Raw genomic sequence first — 24,181 nt, forward strand, 5'->3', positions numbered from 1 at the left:
TCTCTTATCTGGAGGGGGATGGGTACCCTTGATCAAGGTAATAAGGTCTTCAGCCATTTTGATCATCTGTTTTTTAGGCATAGAGGCCTGTGCACGTGGCTCAGACGTCTTTTTTTTAGTTTTAGAAGGTGTCTTTGCCTTTGGTTTTGCAGCTTTTGGTTTGATATAAAAGTGTTGCGGTCTGAATAAACCCTCAGAAGCCGGTGCCTGCTCAGCGGCTCCAGACCCATCCAAGGGAGATACATCCATCGGTCCAATACCATGAGTATCTTGCAGCATGCCGGACTCCACATGGGTGTCGGTAGAGGCCTGCAACTCGTAAGTAGTGGGTATTAGGGGCTGCGAAAGCACCTCACTGAGTACCGGCGATCTGGCGACTGGCTTAGGAGAAGCTTAGTCATCTGTTTTGGATCTCGACTGCCTTTCTCTGTCCTTTTCTATCAGACGACATTTCTGGGTAGTTAAATCTGTTTCCAAAATACTTAGATGCAAAAATATACCGATGCTTAATAGTGCGTTGGTTAAATCTAGCACAAAATTGACAGCCAGGCACGTTGTGATCAGGGCCTAGGGCAAGGAATACAGTATAAATAGAAATCCTTATGAGGTATTTGCTTCCCACAAGTAATACAATTATTAACTTTTTCTGACATCGGTAAAAAGCAAGGAAAAAGTTTCCCCCAACGGGGTACTTGGCTTTATTGAAGACTTCTGTTCTGAAACTCAAACTCGAATATTTCAGTAGTCGGCCGACCGGCACTTGCAAAATGCTTCTGCTTTGGGCACCGCACGGCAAGAAAGACTAAAGAAAATGGCGTCAGCTGCATGCTTTATACCCCTGACGACCTGACGTCATGGAAAAGAAGACAGCAACCGACGCAGGACCCAAGACTTTGGAATTCAGGCCGACTGAAAGCAACCTGCCAGCAGATTACCCAAATGTAATGACTGCAACAGTGAAACACGAAGAACATCCTCTGGTTATGATCCTTTGTATCCAAGAATCAGTGGTGATGGTTAGTCAGGCAGAAGGGTACACAGAGAAACATCCCCCAACCACCTCCAGAGGAAAGGAGTTGGGCCGCTCTTCAGGAGCGCTGGTAGGATTGACCAGGGAAAGAATCCCTGGAACCCTGGTTATGCTGTCCCCCTCTGCCCAAAAGGAGCGTCTTCCCTGTGAGTTTCCCCCTCTGCCTCTGGGGGATAACTTGGCCTGTGTGTCACGGAAAGGACCCTGAGATTTCTTGAACCATATCTTCACTCTTTTGGTTTTGGGAGAAAGCACGTTGAGGGGAAGAATAACGGACAACTACAGCAGAAAGGGTCTTACAGTCTTGTTCACATCTGGCCAATGAGCTTTAAACTTTGGGCCCAAACAACAAGGAGGGCTCAATGGGGGCATTAAGAAAAGAAGACTTAAAAGGTTCCGCGAAGTTGCACAAGCGCATCCAGGCGTGTTGTCTCAAGACCGCAGCTGATCACGCTGCTCCTTCTGATGCGGGAGATATCAATCGCATAGAGGAGTTAGATATAGACTCAATGGTGGCCAGCTGAGAGGCCACTTTGTCACAGACCTCATCAGACAGTGCACTAGCCAAGGTTTCAGAGAGTTCAGAAACCAGATCCCTTTGAAGCCTGGTAAAATGTGCCATATAATTCAGGGACCTGATAGCAAAGGTTGCTGAAGCAAAGGTGCGCTTCCCTATTCTGTCCAGGGCCCGGGACTCTCTGTTAGGCGAATGGACAGTCTGGCTTTCTTCTTCTGCCAGATCCTTTTTTGTTACGGCCGCCATCACCAAAGCATCTACAGAAGACCTTTGGACCAATGGGGATTCCAAAGCAGGAGGGGACAAGATCTTATCTGGCCTCCGGGGAATAGCTTCAACAGTATCAGGGGCCTTCCAAGCACGCTGCACGATGAACTTGACAAGTTCATCGGCAGGTGGAGTAACCCAGGAGGTAGGGGGCCGGGCGCGGAAGGCCTGCAGGAACAGATTCCTCAGGGGTCGGATTAGAGGGCTGCCAGTCACCTCTCTGTTTTAGGATTTCAAAGATATCGCCAAAGGATACCTCAGAGGGTGACCAAGGGGAGCCTTCCCCCTCATCGAAATCTGTGTCTTCGGTGAGGGACTCCTCTGTGGAGTCCATGTGCTTCCTCTTACACAAACTTTTCCGGTGGACCTCCTCAGCAGGAGAAGCTGGGGAAGACAACGGAAAAAGGGATTCCTGAGGCCCTTGCACCCGGTGTCCACTAGATGCGACTTGTGAAACCAGTGTACCAGAGGAGGGCGGAGGTATAGACAGTCCAGTATCGCCAGCAGCAGTGAAAGCCTTCTCCATCAGTTGGAAGGCTGGTCCACCCGGAGAGGACTGTATGTCTAGTACAGGGTGCACTCCTCCCCTAAGTGGCTCAGCCTGCCGAATCGGAGTCAATGGATGGCTGTGGAGCAGCAATCTATGCAAGTCACAGCTGACATCCTGGATCATAGCAAAACTTTCCTGCCACGAAGGCAAATGCGGTTCCTTAGTGAGATCCATAAAGGGAAGCGCAGAAGGGGAAGACTGTACTATATCCATGGACTTCAAAGGCAATGAAGGAGGAGAATAAGAAGGTGTCTTTGAAGATGGGTGATCACTTCCCAAGGAAGGATAGTTCCTGGGGTGGAATACCTCTGGCCAAGAATGCCTGGTCCACAAGACCAACACATCATGTTCAGACAGACTTCTAGTGGACCTCGCAGAGACTGAGGGAGAAACAGGCCTGTCCACAAAAGAGGTAGACTCGGTGCCCATCTCATCTGACCACACCAAGGACAACGGTGCCGAGAAAGACTGAACTACTGTAGTCTGCACCGAAGAAGTCATCGGTGCCGAAGTCATTGTCTGCACCAACATAGGGATCAGTGCCAAAGTGGTTGTCTGTGCCGAAGGTGGAACCGACAAAACTGGAGCCAACAATAAAGGCCTCGGTTCAGAGGAAGATCTCGGAGCCGAAGCGGTCAAGGTCTGCGCCGACTGAACGGTCATTGCCGATACAGTGGTAATGGTCTGAACAGAGGAGTCCCTCGGTGCAGATATGTAGAAGGCTGCAGGAGAGGACGGAGCCGAAATCACTAATGGAGCCGAAGGCCTCGGTGCTGAAGGTCTGGGCACCAAAAGCACTGGGGCTGACACAGCTCCGGAGCCAAATTTTAGCCTTTTTAGGTTTTGGCTAGTGAGAGTCCCAGCCGGGGATGAAGGCAAGGATTTAGCCTTAGTAGAAACATCCATTTTCTTATGGGCTTTAGGAGGGGTTGAGACCTCTGACCCAGAATTAGCCTTTGAAAAGGGAGATTTTAGAACTCCCTTCAATATCAGCTTGTTTTTCCTTTCTAACAAAGTTCTATTAGAAAAGTTCTAACACAAATAGTACAGGGTGGTTCAACAGATAAATGGGGAAGCTCCCAAACAATAAACACAAAGAGTGTGCATCAGAAGTAGGCAGTTTGTGTCCACAACCAGAACACCACTTAACCCCAGACTACCCTTTTTATCTGCCATATTAACAAAAAGAAAAGTACCAACAATGGTACAAGAGTGTACCCGAAGATATGAAAGAGAAATGGAAAAGTATTACCAACAATAGTAAGGAGAAAAATACCTCGCGATGAAAAGGGCAAGTAAAGGACAGAAAAAACCTGAGAAAATTATGAACGCTAGATGCGATAGGGCAAGAGACAATAAAATATCAACTTTTCTGACAGAAAAGTAATTTGTAAAGCAATTAAACAATTGACTGTATTTAGCTCAAGAGAAGTAGCTTGACACGACTGGATGGCAACGCGGCAAACAAAATCTGGGGTAACAGGGAGAGGGGGATTGTGGGTAAGAGTTTAGCTCGAGAGTTTGAAGCTGACGCAAGCTTGGAAAATGGCCGGCTCGGTATCGAGCTCGGAACCGATACCCATGGGTAAGGAATGAACGCGGATTAACAATATCAGATTTGCTGTTCCCAAAAAAAAAAAAAAATAATAATAATAATAATAATAATAATAATAATAATAAAAAAAATGACTATTTTAATTTATTTAATTTAATTTAAAGCCAACCATTCTTTTTTCGTCATTGTAAATACATTTGGAAAGCTTTTACAGAATCATAAGAAAATGGACTGAAATCTCTGTGCCATTTATTTACGCAATAATGATTAGATAAATCTTCCTATTACGAAAAAAAAAGGAAATAGCATCCACAAAATCTTCACTAGGAAATTACATAAACCAGAAGAAGCCTGAGCATCATCAGAGTGAAACACATCCTTAAAAAGATTAAATCTAACTTTCAAGCCAATCTATGTAAAACAACTAGTTCAAATCCTATGACACTGCAGCAAAACTGTAAGCATACATTTAATATCAATGGACAAAGACAGACAACTTTATTTCAAAATTTAACACCAGAAGTTTTTGATGCTATTAGACACCAATGTCAACAGAGGAAAAATCAAAAGGCAAAAATTAGAGTCACCTTTTATGTCTTGTATTTTTTACTCAATTGAGTGGTGTTACCAAAAGTAAAACTGGAATTTAAACTAACTTCTCACATAAAACAGAGGGATAAAAGGGAGGTACAATGCTAAATGCAAATACCAGTGCAGACTACAGAGGCTTATTGTTTCCTTCGGCTACTGAGTAAATGTAACAAATTCACCCAGTTTGAAAAAACGAGTACTACACACTGCTTAAATTAAGGAAGTTAATCTAATTTTCCACTGGTTCAATACCGCGTATGAAATTAACTTAAAACAGTGTCATAGATGGCCGAGTGTAAGTCATTTTGAAGTAATTTGCACAAAAGTTCAATTTACTGGATGTATGCTTTGTCCCGAATTAGTTTCACAGTCTCTGTTACAACAGTTTTTTTTTCCATATAGACTGATGTTCAGATTTAGCAGCATTTCCAGAAAAGCAGACAAATATCAGTCAGAGCAGAAGCTAACACAAACAAGCTGCTTTTAAGTGATCAATGAAGTCTTCAGCCTGGCTAGTTTGAAAAAGTTACCACAGAATTTTCTAACCATCCCTGAAAAAACTTGCAATCCCACTGTTATCATAATAGTAAAAGGGATGAAACAAGCAACTTCCCAGGAGAAGACTTGACCCATTTAATAAACTCTCTAAGGAGAGCTCATTTAACTAGGTAGTTGACAGCCAAGTGTACACCAACAAAACAGCACACATGCTGCTGGCTCCAAAGCTATTAGTTTTGCTGTGTTGCTCATTATCAAGTACAATGTCAAACCCAGAGACTACTGTGATGGCATCCGCTCAACTGATGCACTAGACAAGCTATACAAGAGAGTGTTAACTGTTCTCAGAGACTGGTCACATACCTAAAAGGGTCACCGCTTGGGAACTGTATCCGGCAGTCAAAAGGTACCCCATCACTGATGGATTGTACTTTGTCCCAGAACTGTACATCTCATACAAGAAAGAAAACTGAGAAGGACGTCTCCAGTCTTCTACATCCATGCTTACCTGAGTGGATGCAAATTTTTATTTTCAGATGCCCTTTTTTCCTGTTTATGCCTTTCCTAAGCCATGCTGCAAAGACAAACTGATGCATCAGTTGTAAAGCATAAAAGGAAATCCCTAAACTAGTTCAGTGCTTCTGGAAAGGGATGTGGCAGATGTTTTATGCCATTTTCCCTCAAAAGCCTCAACTTTATGATGGTGGATGAAGTGCAAGAAGTTTTGTGTTGCACTGTTTCACCATGAGGAGACATCGCAAACATGACAGGCAACTAAAACCAGTGTTAAACTCCTAAGCAAACCAGTTACGGGAACATAAAAAAAAAAAATACTTGAACACAAAAATGCATGTAAAAATTAAAGGACAGCGTAAGCCAGTGCTGGAACCTTCCACCAGTTTTGTTCAACGACATGAAAAAAAAAAAAAAAAGTAGCACAGGAAGAGTGTTGCCTTGTACAAGCAAGTGTGATCAACGAGGATACAGGCAGCTGTATGTGAAGGACTCCAATATCAGTGGCCACAAAGACATCACAAAGTAAAGAGAATAGATCATTCTCTGACTGCCACACAAACGAAACAGATTATCTTATGAAAACTATGCAGTGCAACACTCCTGAATGTGCATACTGCAACTGAAGCAAACACATATCACCAAAGCACCAAGCCCTTTATAAGGCAGGTACTTACAAGGCAATTTATCACAAGGACCACACAAAACAACTTGTATTAGTACTTCTACCACTATTGTGGGGGGGGGGGTTTACATTAGGAAACAGAGTGCGTCAACTGCAAATTCTGCTTTTTAGACCAAGAAATGGTGATCCAATTTTCTCTCCATTTTATACTGTATTTAGTGCTGGAAGTGTAGGTAAAAAGCACAGGAACTTAGATAAAAGTAAACACAAGCAAGCAAAGAAAAATCTTGAGCTAAAAAAAATTCCAGAAAAGAAAATAACCTAATTGCATAGCGATTGTGCCACTTGAATACAGCAGAGCTTTCTCAGTTATCATTAATGATATGCATATTCTAACATAGCAGGACAACATAGAACAAACACGGATACGCTGCGTAGTGCTTACTTTTATGAAGTATCCACCAGACACCCAGAAAAAGGTATACACTAACATGAAAAAGTGTAGAGCAAGCAGCGGTTGCTCACTGAAGACCAAATCAGAAACTATACACATTTTTTTTTTTCTCGCGAGAAGCACAGTCTTAAGGTGAAACACACACACACACAATTGCAGGGGCTACATCACCTACACCTGCGCTACTTTTACAATCAGCTCCATACACTAGCACAAAAAATGAAACAAAATCAAGAGTTAAAGGGGCCACTCGGGAGTTTGTGCCACCCTATTATTTTGAGCTCAAAAGCTGTAAATATGAAGAATTTGGTACACTTGAGTGGTATGGAGGCTGGCCAGATTTACTGCTCGGTAATTATATGGGTCCAATGACACACCACCTTTGGGCAGGGGAATGTCTGTTGCAGTCATTCACTCCTCCAGCAAATCCCTGTTTGGAGGGTGATATTAAATAGCTTTTACAGTCTCATTTCAGGCTGACCAATAAATAAGCTGGTATGTTTATCTAGCCCCATAAAAGAAGTGTTCTTGGCCTTAAATACCTTAAGGACTTGTTCATGACAGATGGTGGGGGGGCTGGTATGTGATTTGGGAATGTGGGGGTGAAGTCCGACTTAAATTTACCTGCTAGTAAATTGGCGAAGATCTTAGAGTTGTATGTGATATCAATTACTATACTTTTGAGCACAGTTTCTAACATAGTTAGAGAAGGCTTTGTGACCGTTTTTTGCCCGAGTGGCTATTTTTACCTCCTATTTTGCTTTGGTTGATTTGATCAGGGACCAGAGTATTATTGGCATTTGGATAGTTGTATTTATTTACTTTACATGCAATGATTTTTTTTTCCTTTCACTGTATACCATGTTTATATTTCAGGTCCACGGGGGAGTGGTTTTAAATTTGGTATTTACTTCAGAGTACAGATCCAATCACACATCTGTTTACATATGCATAGAATGTGGCAATGATGGATTGATTCTGCATTTACAGATGGGTCATCGGGGTGAAAATGTAGTTTAGTTTAGTTACATTTGTTTACTAGGTAGAGCACTGATCAATAATGACCAATTTCAGACTCTGCCCGGGTGAAAGGGAATGTTGAATTTAGCCAGGTCATCGTTCAGTTTTAAAAGATTAACTCCTTATTCAAAAATTACGATAAGGTTACTTAAGGATGTCTCAGGCTTCAGTCTTAAGGTGAAACTCATTTTCGGTGTGATTTTGACAAGGGAAGGGGTTATAACAAGTGGGGAACACAACAGTCCCGCACCAGTGAGACTAAGGTCCAGAATATTGTCTATTAGGATTTGGATTAGCTGGTTCAGCAAGTTTGTATTTATGATAATAATCCAGAAAGTTCTAGTCATACACATTTGGGGAAGTACAGGTCTCCCAGATGATGGAGAGGTAGTTAAAGTCCCCTAGGAGAATGCTGTTTTGTTGAATGCTTAAAAGGATTCAATACTAGTTAAGTAGGACATAAAAGGGGTCCTATAGTTATCGTCTGATATAATATGGAGTTTTATTAATGCTGGACTGGACATGGAGGTGTTCCAGGCTGTTACCCTGTCTAAAGAGTCTGTAGGTTAAAATTGTTTTTTTGAATAGAGTCACTGCTACCTTTACTGCCTTCATCCAGCACAGTGAGCATGAATGCATGGCACTGTAACCTTGTACAGATGGGGGTGCGCTCAATAGATCTGAATCAGGTAAACAGTACCTGTATGCATCTGAGGCTCTTAGCATGGAACAGCAATATGTTATCCAATTCTGTTTCGCTATGTTGGAAACTTATGAAGACTGGTGGTGGCTAAAAAAGGCACTACAAGAGTGGATAAGGTTACTGCAAATATACGAAAGCCTGGGGGGAAAGGTGCAGGTTATGTCTGGCAAAGCAGTTAGGAATGTTTACCATCTCTCCCAAAGTTGATATATCTTGGATCCCCATTTAAAGACACCAGAGGCAATGCAATTGTTGAAGTCTATCGGCTTTTGTTCATCCTATGGCATCATTTAGGTCTCATAATTTATTTCGGGTGTTGCTTAGGGACAGCTTTACACCTGCCTCAGACACACATTCTGACAGCTTCATCATGTTTCTCTTCATATAGTCCATGGTCGGTACATTTCAGCTCTTTTACTCCCACATGTACCACGACTGTGTCATATGTGTATTTATAGTGCAAGGACTTCAGTACGTGCATGATGTGGTCGATCTTGGCAACTAATGGTGACCCTCTACTTGCTTATCCTGGCGAGTGGTGCCATCAGTGTATGTCACAATGGAATCTTCTAGGACTAGGTGGTCAGATTATGTTGAGGTATGCCTTATGAGCTTTTGAGCTGAGACACAGACACTGAAGTAGAGGTGTATGTTTCATGATTGGAGTTGCCAAAGTTTATTTTTTTTTAGGTTGCCAAGGGTATTTGTTTCTTTGGTTGTATTTAGGAAGCTTCTGTGGTTTAAGCAAGTTACTTTTAAGGGCCTCAGTATATGCACGTCTGTGTGTCTGGTCTGTGGTGCATTTGTGCGTGTGTGTTGGTGGTTGGTATAGATAGTGTGGTAGTGTGTGTTGCTGACAACCTTTTTTTTGCAGTAGCCGAATGTAACAGCACTGCCTCCAATGACACTGCACAAAGTCAATGTGTCAGCGATATAGTTAAGTGGTTGCCAGTAAAAATTAGAAAATTGCTACACTGCCCAAGAGTGCCATTACCACCAGGCTGGCAACAAAGAGTTAAAAAGTTAGACAGCATTGCTTCAATTGTTAATTGATGTTCGTTGAAGGGAGAGTGGCACTGATGGGTTTTAGATTAGAACTGCTTTACTGCAGTAAAAAATACAATGTAAGGCTAAACACAAAGAGTAATGCTATTCTGCATGCAAACCAGGGTCTCATTACACAACTGCAGAAAGTTTACTAAATACTCAAGGAAATTATGAGGGAAGTTAAGGTTCTAGGTGCCTGAATCTTTACAGGGCACTGGTGCGCAATGGACAGTGTCTTACAAACGCAACTACTTTATACAAGCAAAGAAATTCAAAAGCCCTCTGGCCAACCAAAGCATGCTCTTAGATTATTTAAGCAATCAGAAGCAGAGAAAATCATCTATTCCCCTCTACTCCCACTACAGGGTAAAGACAATCTTTCTAACTTAAGATAAAAAAAAGCCAAAAATAAGTGCAGATCTGGCAAACTACACTTCACAATGCAACTGTAAAACAGGAAAATAAATACTTAACTGGCTTGTTCAAGGCTAGTATCTGACCAATTCAAATACTATTACCAGTGGTGCTACAAATACCTTAAATAAGGCTGGCATTTGACCAATTACATTCCCAATGGTAATGGAAATATCTGTGAATACCCAGTAGATCCTAAAAATGTAGATCATGAAAAAGAACTGTCAAATCTTCAAAGTTAAAGGTATTACTATACCTGCAGTAGCTGGTAGGAATTACAACAGCATATCCAACACATGTTCCTCCCAAACAGTTTCCCAATTCATAGAAAAGGCCATGAGCAAGGGACTCGAAAGGTAAAACGATTAGTAATGCACTGGTAAATGTCCAATTGTGAAGCTACAAGAAAGTAAAACACATCAGAAACTGTTTAAGTCAAATGAAAAAGATATTCATCTCTTTTAATCACATATTTGATCATTAAATCAACAGAAAAAAACTTTACTTGAGAAAGCAGTTTAAAGGGAGTTGTAAAGTAACACTACATAATTACAGATCTACTAGAAGTGCCCCTCTGCAGTGGGCAATATTTGGGATCATCTCCCTCTCAAAAATTCTCCAGCTACAGCACTAGGGTGTATGCCGCCTGATGGCTCATACACTGCTGCCAATTAATCCCTCTCCCTTGAAAATGAGCAAAGACTCTCTAGGACCAGACAGTTAACATTTCAGACAAGTATAGCCAGATGTCATGCATCATGCTAGTGGGGCACATTCAGCCTCACTCTTCCCATTCTAGCACATCTGTCCTGAGAGATCACAGCCAAAATGACAGAAAAAAGTAAATCTGCGACATTTAACACATGCATACAATTTAAAAGAAAACCAAAAGGGATATGGTAATGGAAACTGCCAATTCAAATCTAGCAGTAAAATTACGTATAACTTTCGTACCAGGCATTGGACGTTTCAGCTCTATCTCCTCCTAGAATGGAATCCCAAAACAATCCTTTTGGGTAGTTCATCACAAAACACTGGAATATGGCAGGTACAGCAGCTGACCCAGACCTGCAGAATCTATTCAGTTTAAAATATTGTGCACAGGTATTGAATAATGCCCATGTAACAGATGCACAAACAGAAACATTTTTGAAAAAGTACTGTTACGTAGCAAAAGATCTAGATGTATGCACATTGGTAGTAAGATGCAATGCATCATAAATGCCTGAAAGAAAGACTGACTTATTAAAAACGATTAGCCCAATCTCTTTGGAAAGAAGTACACAAAGCTCAAGTATGGCTCTGTCCAAATAAAACCCAAGTTGCCTTTGGGCATAAACAAAGCAAAATCCATCCTTCTCAAATGGGATGACTCTGCAAGATGACCAAGACTGATTAAACTATATTAAACCTGGTAGCAATTTTGGGCAAGAAATATTTGTAGTGGAGTGGCTCTGTCCTTGTGAAAAGAAAGGCAATGCAGATTTTCCTTTCTAAATTCTTCCCAAACAATAAGCACCAAGAAGAGTCTAATTAAAAACAACTATGCTGTCAGAAACTTGGTTCATGCGGAGGTAGCATTAACTTCTCCAGCACAACACAGTGTAACAAAAGACTTAAAAAGGGGTGGGGGCACAACAAAAATGTGCCCCTCTTTTTTAAAGTTTTGCATACCTTAAGAGAGAAAGACCACAGAAGCAGAATTTGTATTTGTACTTTGGCAAAAACTGGAAAGGTCTGCTACATAATCTTTAAGGAGAAAGAAAAATGAGGCCTGTATCAAAACTCTGGAAACGATCTTGTAAAACATTAGGTACTGAAGCTGAGAATGGCTCCACAACCTATTGTTGTGGCCCATGTCAAAAAACAAGACCAACTTAGTTTTTCTAGTACCTGACCTCTGAGCACAATCAGAATATAGACCATCCTGGTCAGTTAAAAAGGGTCCCTGGCCATCACTGGAACTGAAGAAATGAAAAGGTTAACTTGGGCAGCGGACTGGTGCAGCTGTTAAAGTTGTTGCCTTACAGCAAGATGTTCTCCGGTTTGATTCTCAGCTGGGGTGCCTTCTGTGCAGTCTGCATGTGTTCTCTGCATTTGGGTGGGTTTCCTCTGCATGCTCCAGTTTCCTCCCACATTCCAAAGACATGCGTCCGGACAGCCTCTCCCTGGGCCTCTCAGACTCTGTCCTAGTTGACTTTCCTGGTCTACAAATGTTAAATAAAACAAAAAATAAATTCAAGGAATGAAGGCCCAAGTCAGACTGGCATAATTTCTCCATGTCTTTTGGATTTCAAATAGCATGACAGGAATAGATCCCCATTCCGAAGTCATGGTATAATTAAAGTTCATGAAATTAGTACTGTTATCTTTGATGTTCACCGAAAGTGATATTTACAGCACCTGCAATGGGCCCAGAAATAACTCCATATGAATTGCAGGAGGAGTCAAGTGTTCAAGTATCATACCTACTGCTCCTGGAGAGGCTCAGAAAGAAGAGACTTGTCCAAAACAAGATGCAAGCTAAACTGGACAGGATCAAACAGGGGTTCTCTGGAAGATTCTGGCTTTGTTTATCCTGGCCTTTAAGGAAATCAGAATAAATGAAAAGCAGACCCAGGAAGGCCCACTTTTGGCTCAGTGCATCTGTGGGAAATTCACCCAAGGGAAGAATTCAAAAAAAGTATTTGCTTCATTTGTGGCTGAAAAGGGATGAAAAGTCATTTCACCAATGTTTCCCATATTAAGAAACAGTATCAGAGTTGTCAATGGATTCAGGGACCATTTGTGTGGCATCAGCAGACAGTGCCAGACCTATTCCACAAGAGAACTAGCCTATCACTGAATAAAGACAACAACAAGAAGCAAGAACCCATTTCCAAACACTTATGGCCTCCTGCAAAAGGGGAAGAGAGGTGTGCCCTCTGTTTATATGCCAAACCACTGATGCACTGCAGGAGTAAAAAGCAACTGCTCCTGTTGGGTAACAGGGCCTTGAAACACCTGCAAGGTGGGAAAGACTGCCCTTACTTCTAGGGTAATGATGCACAGAATGGCCTTTTCAACTGACCAGATAACTTGGACTACCTCCTCTGTATAAAGTACAGTTGTGTACCTACCATAAATGTAGATGTTAAAGTGTATTCACTGTTACAGTCATTACTCTTGGGTTATCCTGTGGCAGGCTACCCTAAGTCGGCCAGAATTCCAAAGTCTAGGCCCGGCGTCGGTTGCTGTCACCTCTTCCCTAACGTCAGTGCGCCAGAGGTATAAAAGATGCAGCAAACGCCATTTTCTTCAGTTTTTCTTGCACCAGATGTCAGGTGCCCCCAAATTGGTAGGATGAAAAAATATGCCAATAAAAATACATGCACAAAAATAACATCCCCTTTGTCTACAAGCAAATACACCAAATAGGTTGTATAGGATAGAGAAATGCAGAAAAGTCCCAGCAAAGAGAAGGGGGATAGTGGGTGGGTAACCCGGACTGCAACAGTGAATACACTTGAACATCTACATTTATGGCAAATACACAACTGTACTATGTTCATCGTATTTCACTGTTGCAGTCATTACTCTTGGGTTGAATCCCAAAGCTGAGGATGGGTGGCTGGGCTAAATAAGATTAGGAGAGGCTATGTGGTCCTGCAGAACTGCAGTGGCAAAGCCTGCTCTGGACTTAAAGTAAAGAGGTAAGTGGTAGTGCTTTGTGAAAGTGTGCACTGAACTCCAAGTAGCAGTCTCGAAGATATCTTTGGTTGGTACTCCTCTGAGGAAGGCTGCTGAAGTGGCTGCTGCTCTGGTGGAATGAGGCCTAATGCCCTTAGGCACTAATTTGCCAGGTTGAAAATAGCAGAAACTGATGCAATGGCCTATCCATTTAGAAATAGTCTGTTTTGAGATAGCCTTTCCGTGTGATCCTGCAGCATATGACACTACAAAAGTTTCTCAGTTTTTCTGAAAGCTTTAGTTCTGTCCAAGTAGAAATGTAACTGCCTGTGTATGTCCAAAGAATGCAGAATTTTCTCACCCTTGTTCTGTGGATTTGGATAAAAGGTAGGCAAGTGAATGGTTTGGTTGAGGGCCACACTGGATACCACCTTAGGCATGAATGTAGGGTTTGTCCTCAGAGAAACCCTGTCTGGATGAAAAATGATAAAAAAGTTCCACAGCCATGAGTGCTTGTAACTCAAGACTCGCCTTGCAGAGGTTATTGCTAGGAGTAGAGCTGTTTTCCAGAATAAAAATTTTATATCGGCTGTTGAAGCTGGCTCGAAAGGAGGCAGTGTGAGTTTTTCCAAAACATAATTTAGGTCCCAGGCCGGAATTGGTGCTCTCCTTGGGGGCCTAATGTTTTTGGCCCCTCTGAGGTACTGCCTTATTAAAGGATGAGAAAAGATAGGTGGTTCCGTATTGTAATGGGCTGAAATGGCAGATACATGAATCTTAATTGATGAGAAAGAAAGGGCTTTGTTCAGCATCTCAGTTAGGTATTGTAAAATCTGAGGTATAATTGGTACACACGTGTCAATGCCTTGTTCCTGGTTCCAAGCACAGAATCTCTTCCATTTTTCTGCATAAGATTTTCTGGTACTGGGCCTCCTGGCCTCCAAGATAACATCCATAACAGCTTTTGAAAGAGGAGTGTTCTGAATGGTTACATTATCCGCCATGCTGCCAGATTTAAGGTCCTGATTTGGCTGTGCAGGGTCTGATTGTTTTGTTGGGTCAGCAAGTGAGAAGTGTGAGGCAATATCCATGCTGGACCTTGAGACAATCTCTTTAGAACTGGGTACCAGTGCTGGCGTGGCCAGTCTGGTGCAATCAGTATCATTTTTGGCTTCTCTTGTCTGACCTTTAGGAGTACCCTAGGAAGGAGAGGCAGTGGAGGAAAGGCATATACTGTTAGATTTTTCCAGCTGAAGGATAGGGCGTCCACTTTCCATGCTTGCTTGTGATAAGTCCTTGTGCAAAATCTCTGCAATTGGCAGTTGTGAGGGGAGGCAAATAGATCTATGTCTGGGCATCCCCATTTGACTTGTGGATCCAGTTTCCATTAGTGGGGATCCATGAGGTTTCTGCTTAGTTCGTCTGCTAGAGTATTTGTTTTTCCTGGCAGGAATTGTGCTTGCAGGTGAATTTGAAAAGCAAATGCTGTGTCCCATAAGGTCATTGCTTGTCTGCAGAGAGGGTAGGAATGGGTACCTCCGTATTTATGTACCACATGACCGTAGTTTTGTCTGTCTTTATCAGTAGTTGTCCTGGATGAAGCAGGTCCTTGAAAGCTGTCAGGGCATTTTGAACAGCTAGCATCTCTTTTTGATTGATGTGAAGATGCATCTGGTTTGCAGGCCATGTGCCCTGAAAACATTTTCCTGCCATATGGGCCCCCCAGGCATAATCTGATGCATCCGTTGTCAGTGTCTGTCTGGTTGTGGGTAAACTGAATGGCAGACCCTTGTTGTGGTGACAGGCTTCTTACGGTCTCCAAGCTGTGGCAATGCTGAGTCCAAACACTTTTTAGATACCACTGTAGTTTCCTCATATGCAGTCTGGCATATGGAATTAGTAGAATGCAGGATGCCATGAAACCCAGAGCCTGCAGGATTTTCCTTGATGATTAAGTGGGTTTTGTTGCCAACTTCTTGAAGTAAGAAGTCAGTTGCTTTTGCTTGTCTGGCGTGAGATAAGCCATCTGGGCAGTTGTATTTAAGCTTGCACCCAGGAATATTATCTCTTGAGAGCGCACTAGTTTTGATTTCTTTTTGTTTACTGTGTACCCTAGGCCAGTGAATAATCTTTTTACAAACGCCAGATGCTTTAGAAGAATGTCTTTGTTCTCGGTTTGAATTAGGCAGTCGTCCAAGTAGGGATATATTTGAATTCCTCTTTGTCTGCAAAATGCAATTACTGGTGCCAGGCACTTTGTGAAGATCCTGGGCACAGTAGATAAGCCAAAGGGCAGTGCAGAGAATTGGTAATGCATTGAGCCAGCTATGAATCTGAGGTATCTACTGCAAGATTGTCTGACTGGGACATGCAGGTATGCCTCTTTTTGGTCCAAAGTTACGAGCCAAGCCTTCTTGCCCAGCATGGGCAGTAGCTGCTGTAGAGTCAACATCTTGAATTTTGGAACTTCCAGAAATGTATTTAGTATAGACAGGTCCAGTACTGGCTTCCAGGTTCTGTCCTTCCTGGGTACTAGGTAAAGTCTGGAGTAAAATCCTTGTCCCTGCTCTTGTTGTGGTACTGGCTGAATGGCCCTCATGTCCATGAGGGCTGTAATTAGTTTTTGTGCCTCTGCCCATTGATTGTGTGGCAGGTCTGGCATACCTTTTGACCTTGGTAGAGTGCGAAAATGGAACCTGTAGCCTTGGGACACTATGTTTAGGACCCATTTGTCTTGGGTAATCATTTGCCAATTTGATGAGTGCTAGTTTTCCCCCTAAGGGGGCTGCCAAAAGAAAAGTGCTTGGATCTGGCAGAGGAAAGTCATTGGGACTGTTTCCTGTAAGGTTGTGATTTGTCTTCTCCGCTTTTAGAGGTAGGAGCACCCCATTGTTTAAGGCCTGTATGAACCTTGGGGCTGAGATCTGCCTCTAGGATGTCTGTATCTGCCTCTTTGTGGATGGTCGGACACTGGAAAGGACCAATTTTTAAAAGGCCAGTTCCTGCTAAACCTGGGTGGCTGTACCTGTAAGAAATCCGAGACTGTCTGCATGGATTTTGCTTTATCCTCCATTATTTTTCAAAACCTCTTCTGCTTTAGTACCAAAGTATCATGCTGCAATGGTGCATCTAATAATTTTGCTTTAACATGATCAGGCAGATTCTGTTCCTTTAACCAAGCATGCCTTCTAATAACAGAACCTGTGACAGCGGCCCTGCACGAGGCCTCCAGTGAATCATAACCACATTGCAAAGTATGCTTTCCCACTTGTTCAACTGCATGCAATAAATCCTGCAATTCCTTGTTCTCGGAACATTCAGTATTTGTCAACAATTTCTGTTTAAGCAGCAACATTAAATATTGCTGATATTTAAGCATATGAAACTGACAATTTAAAGCCCTTACAGCCAAGGAAGCAGAAGTGTATACTTTTTTCCCCCCATCTGTCTAGAGCCCTAGAATCTCTATCAGAGGGGACAGGGTTTTTTGCAGTGGAGGCTTTAACCCCTTTGGGACCCGGAGATATAGTTTCTGGATCAGCAGCAGGGTTTTTATATAGGAATTTATGAGAATCCGGAACCCTGTAGTATCTGTCTGGCTTAGCAGGTGCAGGGTAAAGAGTCAGGGGACAGGCCGGACTCTGAAAATACATCATCTACAATGTCTAAAACAGGTGGAATAGCAAGGGGTCTGTGCTGAGGAAGTAGCAGAAAGTCTCTGAGCCTTTTCTTCGATACAGAATAATCTTAGCTCTCCCAGTGGAAATGCTCCCTCATGGTATGCAGGGTTTCCCCAAAAAAATAATCCTCAGGAGGAAAGGCTGAAGGAATGGATTCTTCAGCATCAGAATCCTCATAGGGAAGCATGGAATAATCCTGCTCAGAAGAAGAATCAGAGGAAATAGAAAGCTGATCAGAAGAATAATACTCCGTCTCTTGCCTAGGCCTCATCAGGCGGGGGATGGGAGCCCCTGATCAAAGTAATTAGATCTTCGGCCATTTTGAGCATCTGTTTTTTAGGCATGGTAGACTGAGTAGGAGAATGCTGTACTTGTTTCTCTGTCTTTAGAGCTGCTTTAGTCTTTGAAGCTGAAGATGGCTTAATATAAAGTTGTGTAGGTCTGAAGACAACCCTCAGAAGCAGATGCCTGCTCAGCGGCTCCGGACCCATCTGAGGGAATGATTTCCGAGTGTCCAATACCTTGGAGTATCCAGAGGCCCAGTCAGCTCCACATGGGAGTCGGAAGCAGCCTGTGGCTCTGAGGTAGCGGGCGCCAGGGGCTGCGAAAGCTCCTCACTGAGAACCGGCAACTGGCCTAGCAGAGGCCTCGTCGTCGGTTTTGGACCTCGGATGCCTATCCTTTTCCTTGCGTTTTTTGTAAACTCCGGTCGGCTGTGCCAACGGCATTATATAATTAAATCTTCGGCCAAAGTAATGAAATGCAAAATCGAACAGACGCTTAATAGTGCATTGGCTAAATCTCGCACAAAACCGACAGCTAGCAACGTTGTGATCAGGGCCTAGGCAAGGAATACAGTAAGAGTGAAAATCCTTATGAGGTATTTGCTTCCCACAAGAAATACAATTGTTAACTTTTTCTGACATTGGTCTGGAGCAAGAAAAAAGTTTCTCCAATGGGGTACTTGGCTTTAATGAAGACTTCGGTTCTGAAATTTGGATTTGAAAATCTCAGGAGTCGGCCGACCGGCACTTGCGAACTGCTTTTGCTTCGGGCACTGCGCGGCAAGAAAGACTGAAGAAAATGGCGTCGGCTGCATCTTTTATACCCCTGGTGCACTGATGTCAGGGAAGAGGCGACAGCAACAAACGCCAGACCTAGACTTTGAAATTCTGGCCGACTGCGGGTAGTCTGCCAGCAGGATAACCCAAGAGTAATGACTGCAACAGTGAAACACGATGAACATCACCCCCTACCCAAACTCTAGTGTGGAAGTGTCCGGTCAATGTACTGAGTGGAATAAGCTGAAAGGGTCTGCCTTGAGTGTGGTTGGACTCTAAGATCCACTACTAAAGATGGTCATTGCATTTCTCCAAAATCTTTACTAAAGCATCTAGTTGCTCTACCAGCTATTTCCACTGGTCTTTGGTGTCTGCTGAAGAACCCTCAGAGTGTTTTGTGTGGGGAACAATGAAGAGTGTTGAAGCCATCAGGCCCACATATATATATTTGGTTTCACTTCAGAATCTCGAACTACTGAAATATCGAATTTCAGTAGCTCGAGACAGAAGTGTTGAAACTGCACTTTTTCAGTAGCTCGAGACCGAAGTGTTGAAACTGCATTTGTGCAAAAATGCAGAATCCCGAAAGCGGAAATGTTGAATCTGTGACTGTGGAGTCGCATATGTGACGTGGGATTCCCTGTGTTCATGATTTGCAGTGTGGTATGTGGATGTAGCTAGAGATTCAGGTAAGTGATGGTTTACTAGGGGTTTTGGGTAGGGGATTTTAGTGTGTGTGAATGTGTTTTGAGGTGTGGGTTATGGTAGGTAGGTAAGGTTGTGAGTGTGTGTGTTGAGAGTGGTGGTATTTGTATGCATTTGATGTGTGCTTGTGCAAGGAGAGTGTAGAATGTATAGTGGTAGTTTTTGTGTGTTTGTGTTTTTAGTGGGACCTCACAATACATATAAGTAGCGGCGGTGTGGAGGGCGCAATCCTCCACTTGGGGGGGTGCAGGGGCTCTGCGTGTGTGTGGTTTGTAGTGTAGGGATGAAGGTGTGTTGTGTGTGTGTGTGTGTGTGTGTGTGTGTGTGTGTGTGTGTGTGTGTATGTGGGCAGTCGCGATTTTGAATTTCACACTTTTGGGGTTTCGGGTTTTTCAGTTTTCAGCTTTACAGTCTCAAGATACTGAACTTCGATATTTCAGTATTTCGGGATTTTAAAGTGAAACTATGTATAATCTATCTATATCTACAGATCTACAAAAAATGCACATACATACAGCAGATATAAAAAAGTGCACACACCCCTGTTAAAATGCCAGGTTTTTGTGATAACTTTAAATGTGACCTACAACCTGTACAATTCAATTGAAAAACAAATAAATCTGTTACGGGAAAAAATATAAAAAATAAAAAAACGTGCAATAAACTGGTTGCATAAGTGTGCACACCCTTAAACTAAAACTTTGTTGAAGCACCTTTGATTTAATTACAGCATTCATTCTTTTCATTTTCATATTATTCTTAGAAAATATTGTTTTTACAATTTGGATGGATGTAATGTCATTTCCTGCATTGTGAATTATTTAAGGAACTGGTGATTGCAATGTAATGTTTCTGAGGAAGTTCACATATTAAATTGTGGATGAAAGCGCTAAATTCTTGGCTTTCTGGCTTGTTTGGTCATTTCACTAGCAGATTTGTGTTTTATTTGCTGTGAAAATTTGTTTGTACCCTTCTCCTGACTGATACCTTTCAACAATGAGATCCCATTTATGCTTTGTAAGCTCTCGGCGAACCATGGCTTTTGCTGTAGCAGGCAACTGACTAAATGTCAGGAAAATCCTACTAGGACAGCTGAACTTTATTTGGGGTTAATCAGTCTCTTTGATTGATGGTAGGTGTATACCCAAGAAGACTGAACGTTGTAATTAAAGCAAAAGGTGCTTCAACAAAGTATTAGTTTTAGTTTAAGGGTCTGCACACTTACGCAACCAGCTCATTGTACTTTTTTTTGTTTTTTATATTTTTTCCCCCCTAACAGATTGGTTTCTTTTTCAACTGAACTGTACAGGTTATAAGTCACATTAAAGGTGGGAAAAGTTTTGAAATGATTTACTGTGGTCTCATTTTTTATATCACAAAAACCTGGCATTTTAACAGGGGTGTGTACACTTTTTTATATCCACTGTATATATAGACACAAACAAACACACAAAAATATACATATTTAGAGAGAGGGATGATATCCTGTGAAAATTTCTACACATTTCTAAGGAGGGAATGCAATGCTTTAGTGGACATGTATTTGGGTGCTATTGGAATTCCAAAAGTTGATTAAATTAGATTTTGTCCAGTTTACATGGCTCAATGTGATTCTACTATGGATGACAAGCTGAGAGACAAAAATCAAGACACCTGTAGAGGGCATAGCTACTTGTGGCATAACTGTCAATCCATTACTATTTGTCAAAACTCTTCTTCCACTGTTTTTTGCTCCAAACCTAAGCACACTCAAGTACGGATGCCACCCATCCGGTTATCAGCTGAACGCTCACAGGTTGAGTTACCCCATCCCATTACCCTCTCTGAAAAGCAGTGGGACTTTAAAAAGTCCTGCTCTTTAATCACACTGAATCGTCATGAAAAAGCCACAAACACCTCCATTTTTTCCATGGCAATTCGGTTATGTCACCAACCCGGATCTGCTAGCACAATCATGCAAAAATTGGCTGCAACTCATGAGGGGGGCAGGGATGGAGCCAGAAGAGCCCTATAAAAGTCGCTGCTGTAGAGCATTTTTTTCTTAGTGCTTCTACAGCTGCTAATAAAAAAGACTGGGATTTGTCTTTTCTTTTTTTTTTTAACAACCAACCAGCAAGCCAGCCAGCCAGTCAGCCCAGCCAGCCACTGCTATTTATCTTTTTAATGCTGTCTTCAAGAAGTTCAGATATACTGCTTTGGGTATTTTTTTTATAATGTAAGGTCTTGCAAGTCATCACTAAACTTTTAAAAGTGAAAGTGTGTGTGTGGGTAACCTTTTTTTTTTTTAGGGAACATGTTCATAGGTAAACAGTGCATTTGGTATTCCATGTATATGTTGTCATGGCAGTTTCAATATAGTTTGCTTTTATGAGCAGGAATGTGTGTATTTTATTTTTTATGCCATCTTTCAGTAATTTTAAAATGTACTGCTTTGAATATGTGAATACGGCCATACTGTTCTTATCAATTGTCGTGTTTGGAAGTAAATGGAGTCTATTATACATTGTAATGTATTTCAGAGTAGTTAACTGATGCCTTGCAAGAAGTACTTTTAAAAAGGGAAAATGTTTGCTTACCTTTATATTTTTTTTGGGGGGGGGGGGGTGACCAGCATGTTCAGTAGTTAACGCAGTGCATCTGGAATTGTGCTAAAACATGTCATCACTGTTTCAGGATAGTTTGCTTTTATAAAAGTGGAAGTGCATATTTTGTTTTTAATGCCATCTTTAATAAGTTTAAATAATGTACTGCTTTAATTATAATACGATTAGGGCCAGTGCTGCTGTTGGGCCGGTTTCTTATTGCATCATTGCGCTGTGTAAAGTAGTGATACAGGTTTACTTCTTTTTTTCTTAAATTGCTGTCCGCAGAGGTAAAAGTACAGTTTTGTACCTACCATAAATGTAGATGTTCGAGGATCCACATTGCTGCAGTCCTAACTATAGGGGTAGTCCGCTGTCCAGTCGGCCCGAATACCAAAGTATACGGCTGACGTCGGTCACGGCGCATTAGACTGACGTCAGTACGTCAGGGTACTAATGCGCATGACCGACGTCATATCCTCAGTCTTTTCTTGCCCCAGATGTCAGAAGACCCTAAAAAGACAAGGCCCAAAACCAAAAACTCCAAACATACCTGCACCAAAAATATATACAATATATACAAAAGTACCAGAATAAAATCTCACCTACACAACCACCCCTAAACACAGAGGGGAAGGAGGGAGGGTAAATTGGACTGCAGCAATGTGGATCCTCGAACATCTACATTTATGGTAGGTACAAAACTGTACTATGTTCTTCATTCCACATTGCTGCAGTCCTAACTATTGGGTAGAATCCCAAAGCAGAGGTAAGGGAGGCTGGCAAATCATAAGGAAGCAGGAGCTGATAACATGCCTTGCAAAATAGCTGTGGCAAAACCAGCCCTAGACTTAGAGTAGAGAGGAAGGAGGTAATGCTTAGAGAAAGTATGCACTGAACTCCAAGTAGCTGCCTCCAAAATATCCTTAGTAACCACCCCCCTTAGAAATGCTGTTGAAGTGGCAGTAGCCCTAGTGGAATGAGGCCTAATCCCAGCTGGAATCTCCTTGCCATGATGGGAATAACAAAATGCAATGCAAAACCCAATCCACCTAGAAATAGTTTGTTTTGACACAGGCTTGCCCTGCGAACTCAAAGCAAAAGAAACAAACTGCTGAGACTGCCTAAAATCCTTAGTCCTGCTTAAATAATAACACAATTGCCTGTGTACATCTAAAGTGTGCAAAATCTTTTCCCCTTTATTTTGGGGATCTGCATAGAAAGTAGGCAAATGAATAGTTTGGTTTAAAGCCACACTAGAAACCACCTTAGGCATAAAGGAAGGATTAGTATGTAATGATACCCTATCCTTATGAAAAATCAAAAAAGGCTCAACCGACATAAGGGCCTGTAACTCAGAAACCCTTCTTGCAGAAGTAATGGCCAACAAAAAAGCAGTCTTCCATGACAAGTATTTCAGTTCAGCAGTAGCCGCAGGCTCAAAAGGTTGTAGAGTAAGTTTCTCCAACACAAAATTGAGATCCCAAGCAGGAGTAGGAGCTCTACGTGGGGGTCTTATATTCTTTGCCCCTCTAAGAAATTGCTTGAACAAAGGATGTGAAAACAATGGTGGGTCACAATCATAGTGAGCTGAAATTGCTGCAGCATGAATCTTAATGGAAGAGAAAGACAAACCTTTGTCCAATAACTCAGTAAGATATTGAAGAGCCACACTCAAATTAGACTCAGAAATCTCCAAATTCTTTGCTGCAGTCCAAAATAAAAATCTCTTCCATTTTTCTGCATACAATTTCCTTGTACTAGGTCTTCTGGCTTCCATAATCACATTTAAAACTTGTTGAGGAAGTTGAGACCTGCTATCTTTCAAAACAGAATATGCCAGGCTGTTAGATGAAGAGAGTGAAGCTTGACATTGAGCAGATGACCGTCCCTCAGACAACAGGTGTGGAATCAAGGGTAAAGGCCATGGAGGCTTCTTTACCAGACTCCTCAGTAATGGGTACCAGTGCTGCCGAGGCCAATCTGGAGCTATTAAAATCATCCTTGGCTTGTCTTGTCTGACCTTTAGAAGCACCTTTGGGAGAAGAGGCAGAGGTGGAAAAGCATACACATGAAGATTTTTCCAACTGAAAGAAAGAGCATCCACTTTCCAAGCTGTGTGATGAAATCCCTTCGTGCAAAACTTTGGCAGCTGGTGATTTAGTGGAGAAGCGAACAGATCTATGTCTGGAGTTCCCCATGACACTGTCAATTTTTGAAATACATGAAGATCCAGTTTCCACTCGTGGGGATCCATGATTTGTCTGCTTAACACATCTGCTAAGGAGTTCTGTGCTCCGGCAGAAACCTTGCCTGAAGAGTTAGTTGCAAGCTGAGCGCAGTCTCCCATAAAATCATTGCTTGCCTGCACAATGGGTAAGAATGTGTTCCCCCTTGTTTGTTGATGTACCACATGACAGTTGTGTTGTCTGTTAGAATCAACACCTGCCCTGGAAGAAGTAACTCCTTGAAAGCCATTAATGCAAACTGGACTGCTAACATCTCTTTCATGTTGATATGTAGATGCTGTAGTCTGGCAGGCCACTTGTCTTGTATCCACTTTCCATTTAGATGAGCTCCCCAAGCAATGTCTGAGGCATCTGTCGTTAGAATCTGACTTGCCTCTGGCCGGGTCACAGAGAGTCCCTTGTTTAGGTGACATTCCTGAGCCCACCACAAAAATTCCTTTTGAATGCAAGG

At 42.3% G+C, this 24,181-nt stretch overlaps 1 protein-coding gene across 1 annotated transcript in view; it reads right to left on the reverse strand.

The window, feature by feature from the left end:
• Positions 1–9,979: 9,979 nt before the first annotated feature.
• Positions 9,980–24,181, reverse strand: part of LOC122815081 (transmembrane protein 168-like) — a 98,046-nt gene continuing 83,844 nt past the window's right edge. Inside the window, exon 3 of the mRNA XM_044087324.1 lies at positions 9,980–10,183. Coding sequence (XP_043943259.1) covers positions 9,980–10,183 — 204 coding nt within the window. The remainder of the gene's footprint in view (positions 10,184–24,181) is intronic.

This window comes from Protopterus annectens, chromosome 11.part0 (genome assembly GCF_019279795.1).
Source record: "Protopterus annectens isolate FY-2018-M chromosome 11.part0, PAN1.0, whole genome shotgun sequence".
Taxonomy (NCBI): Eukaryota; Metazoa; Chordata; order Ceratodontiformes; family Protopteridae; genus Protopterus; species Protopterus annectens.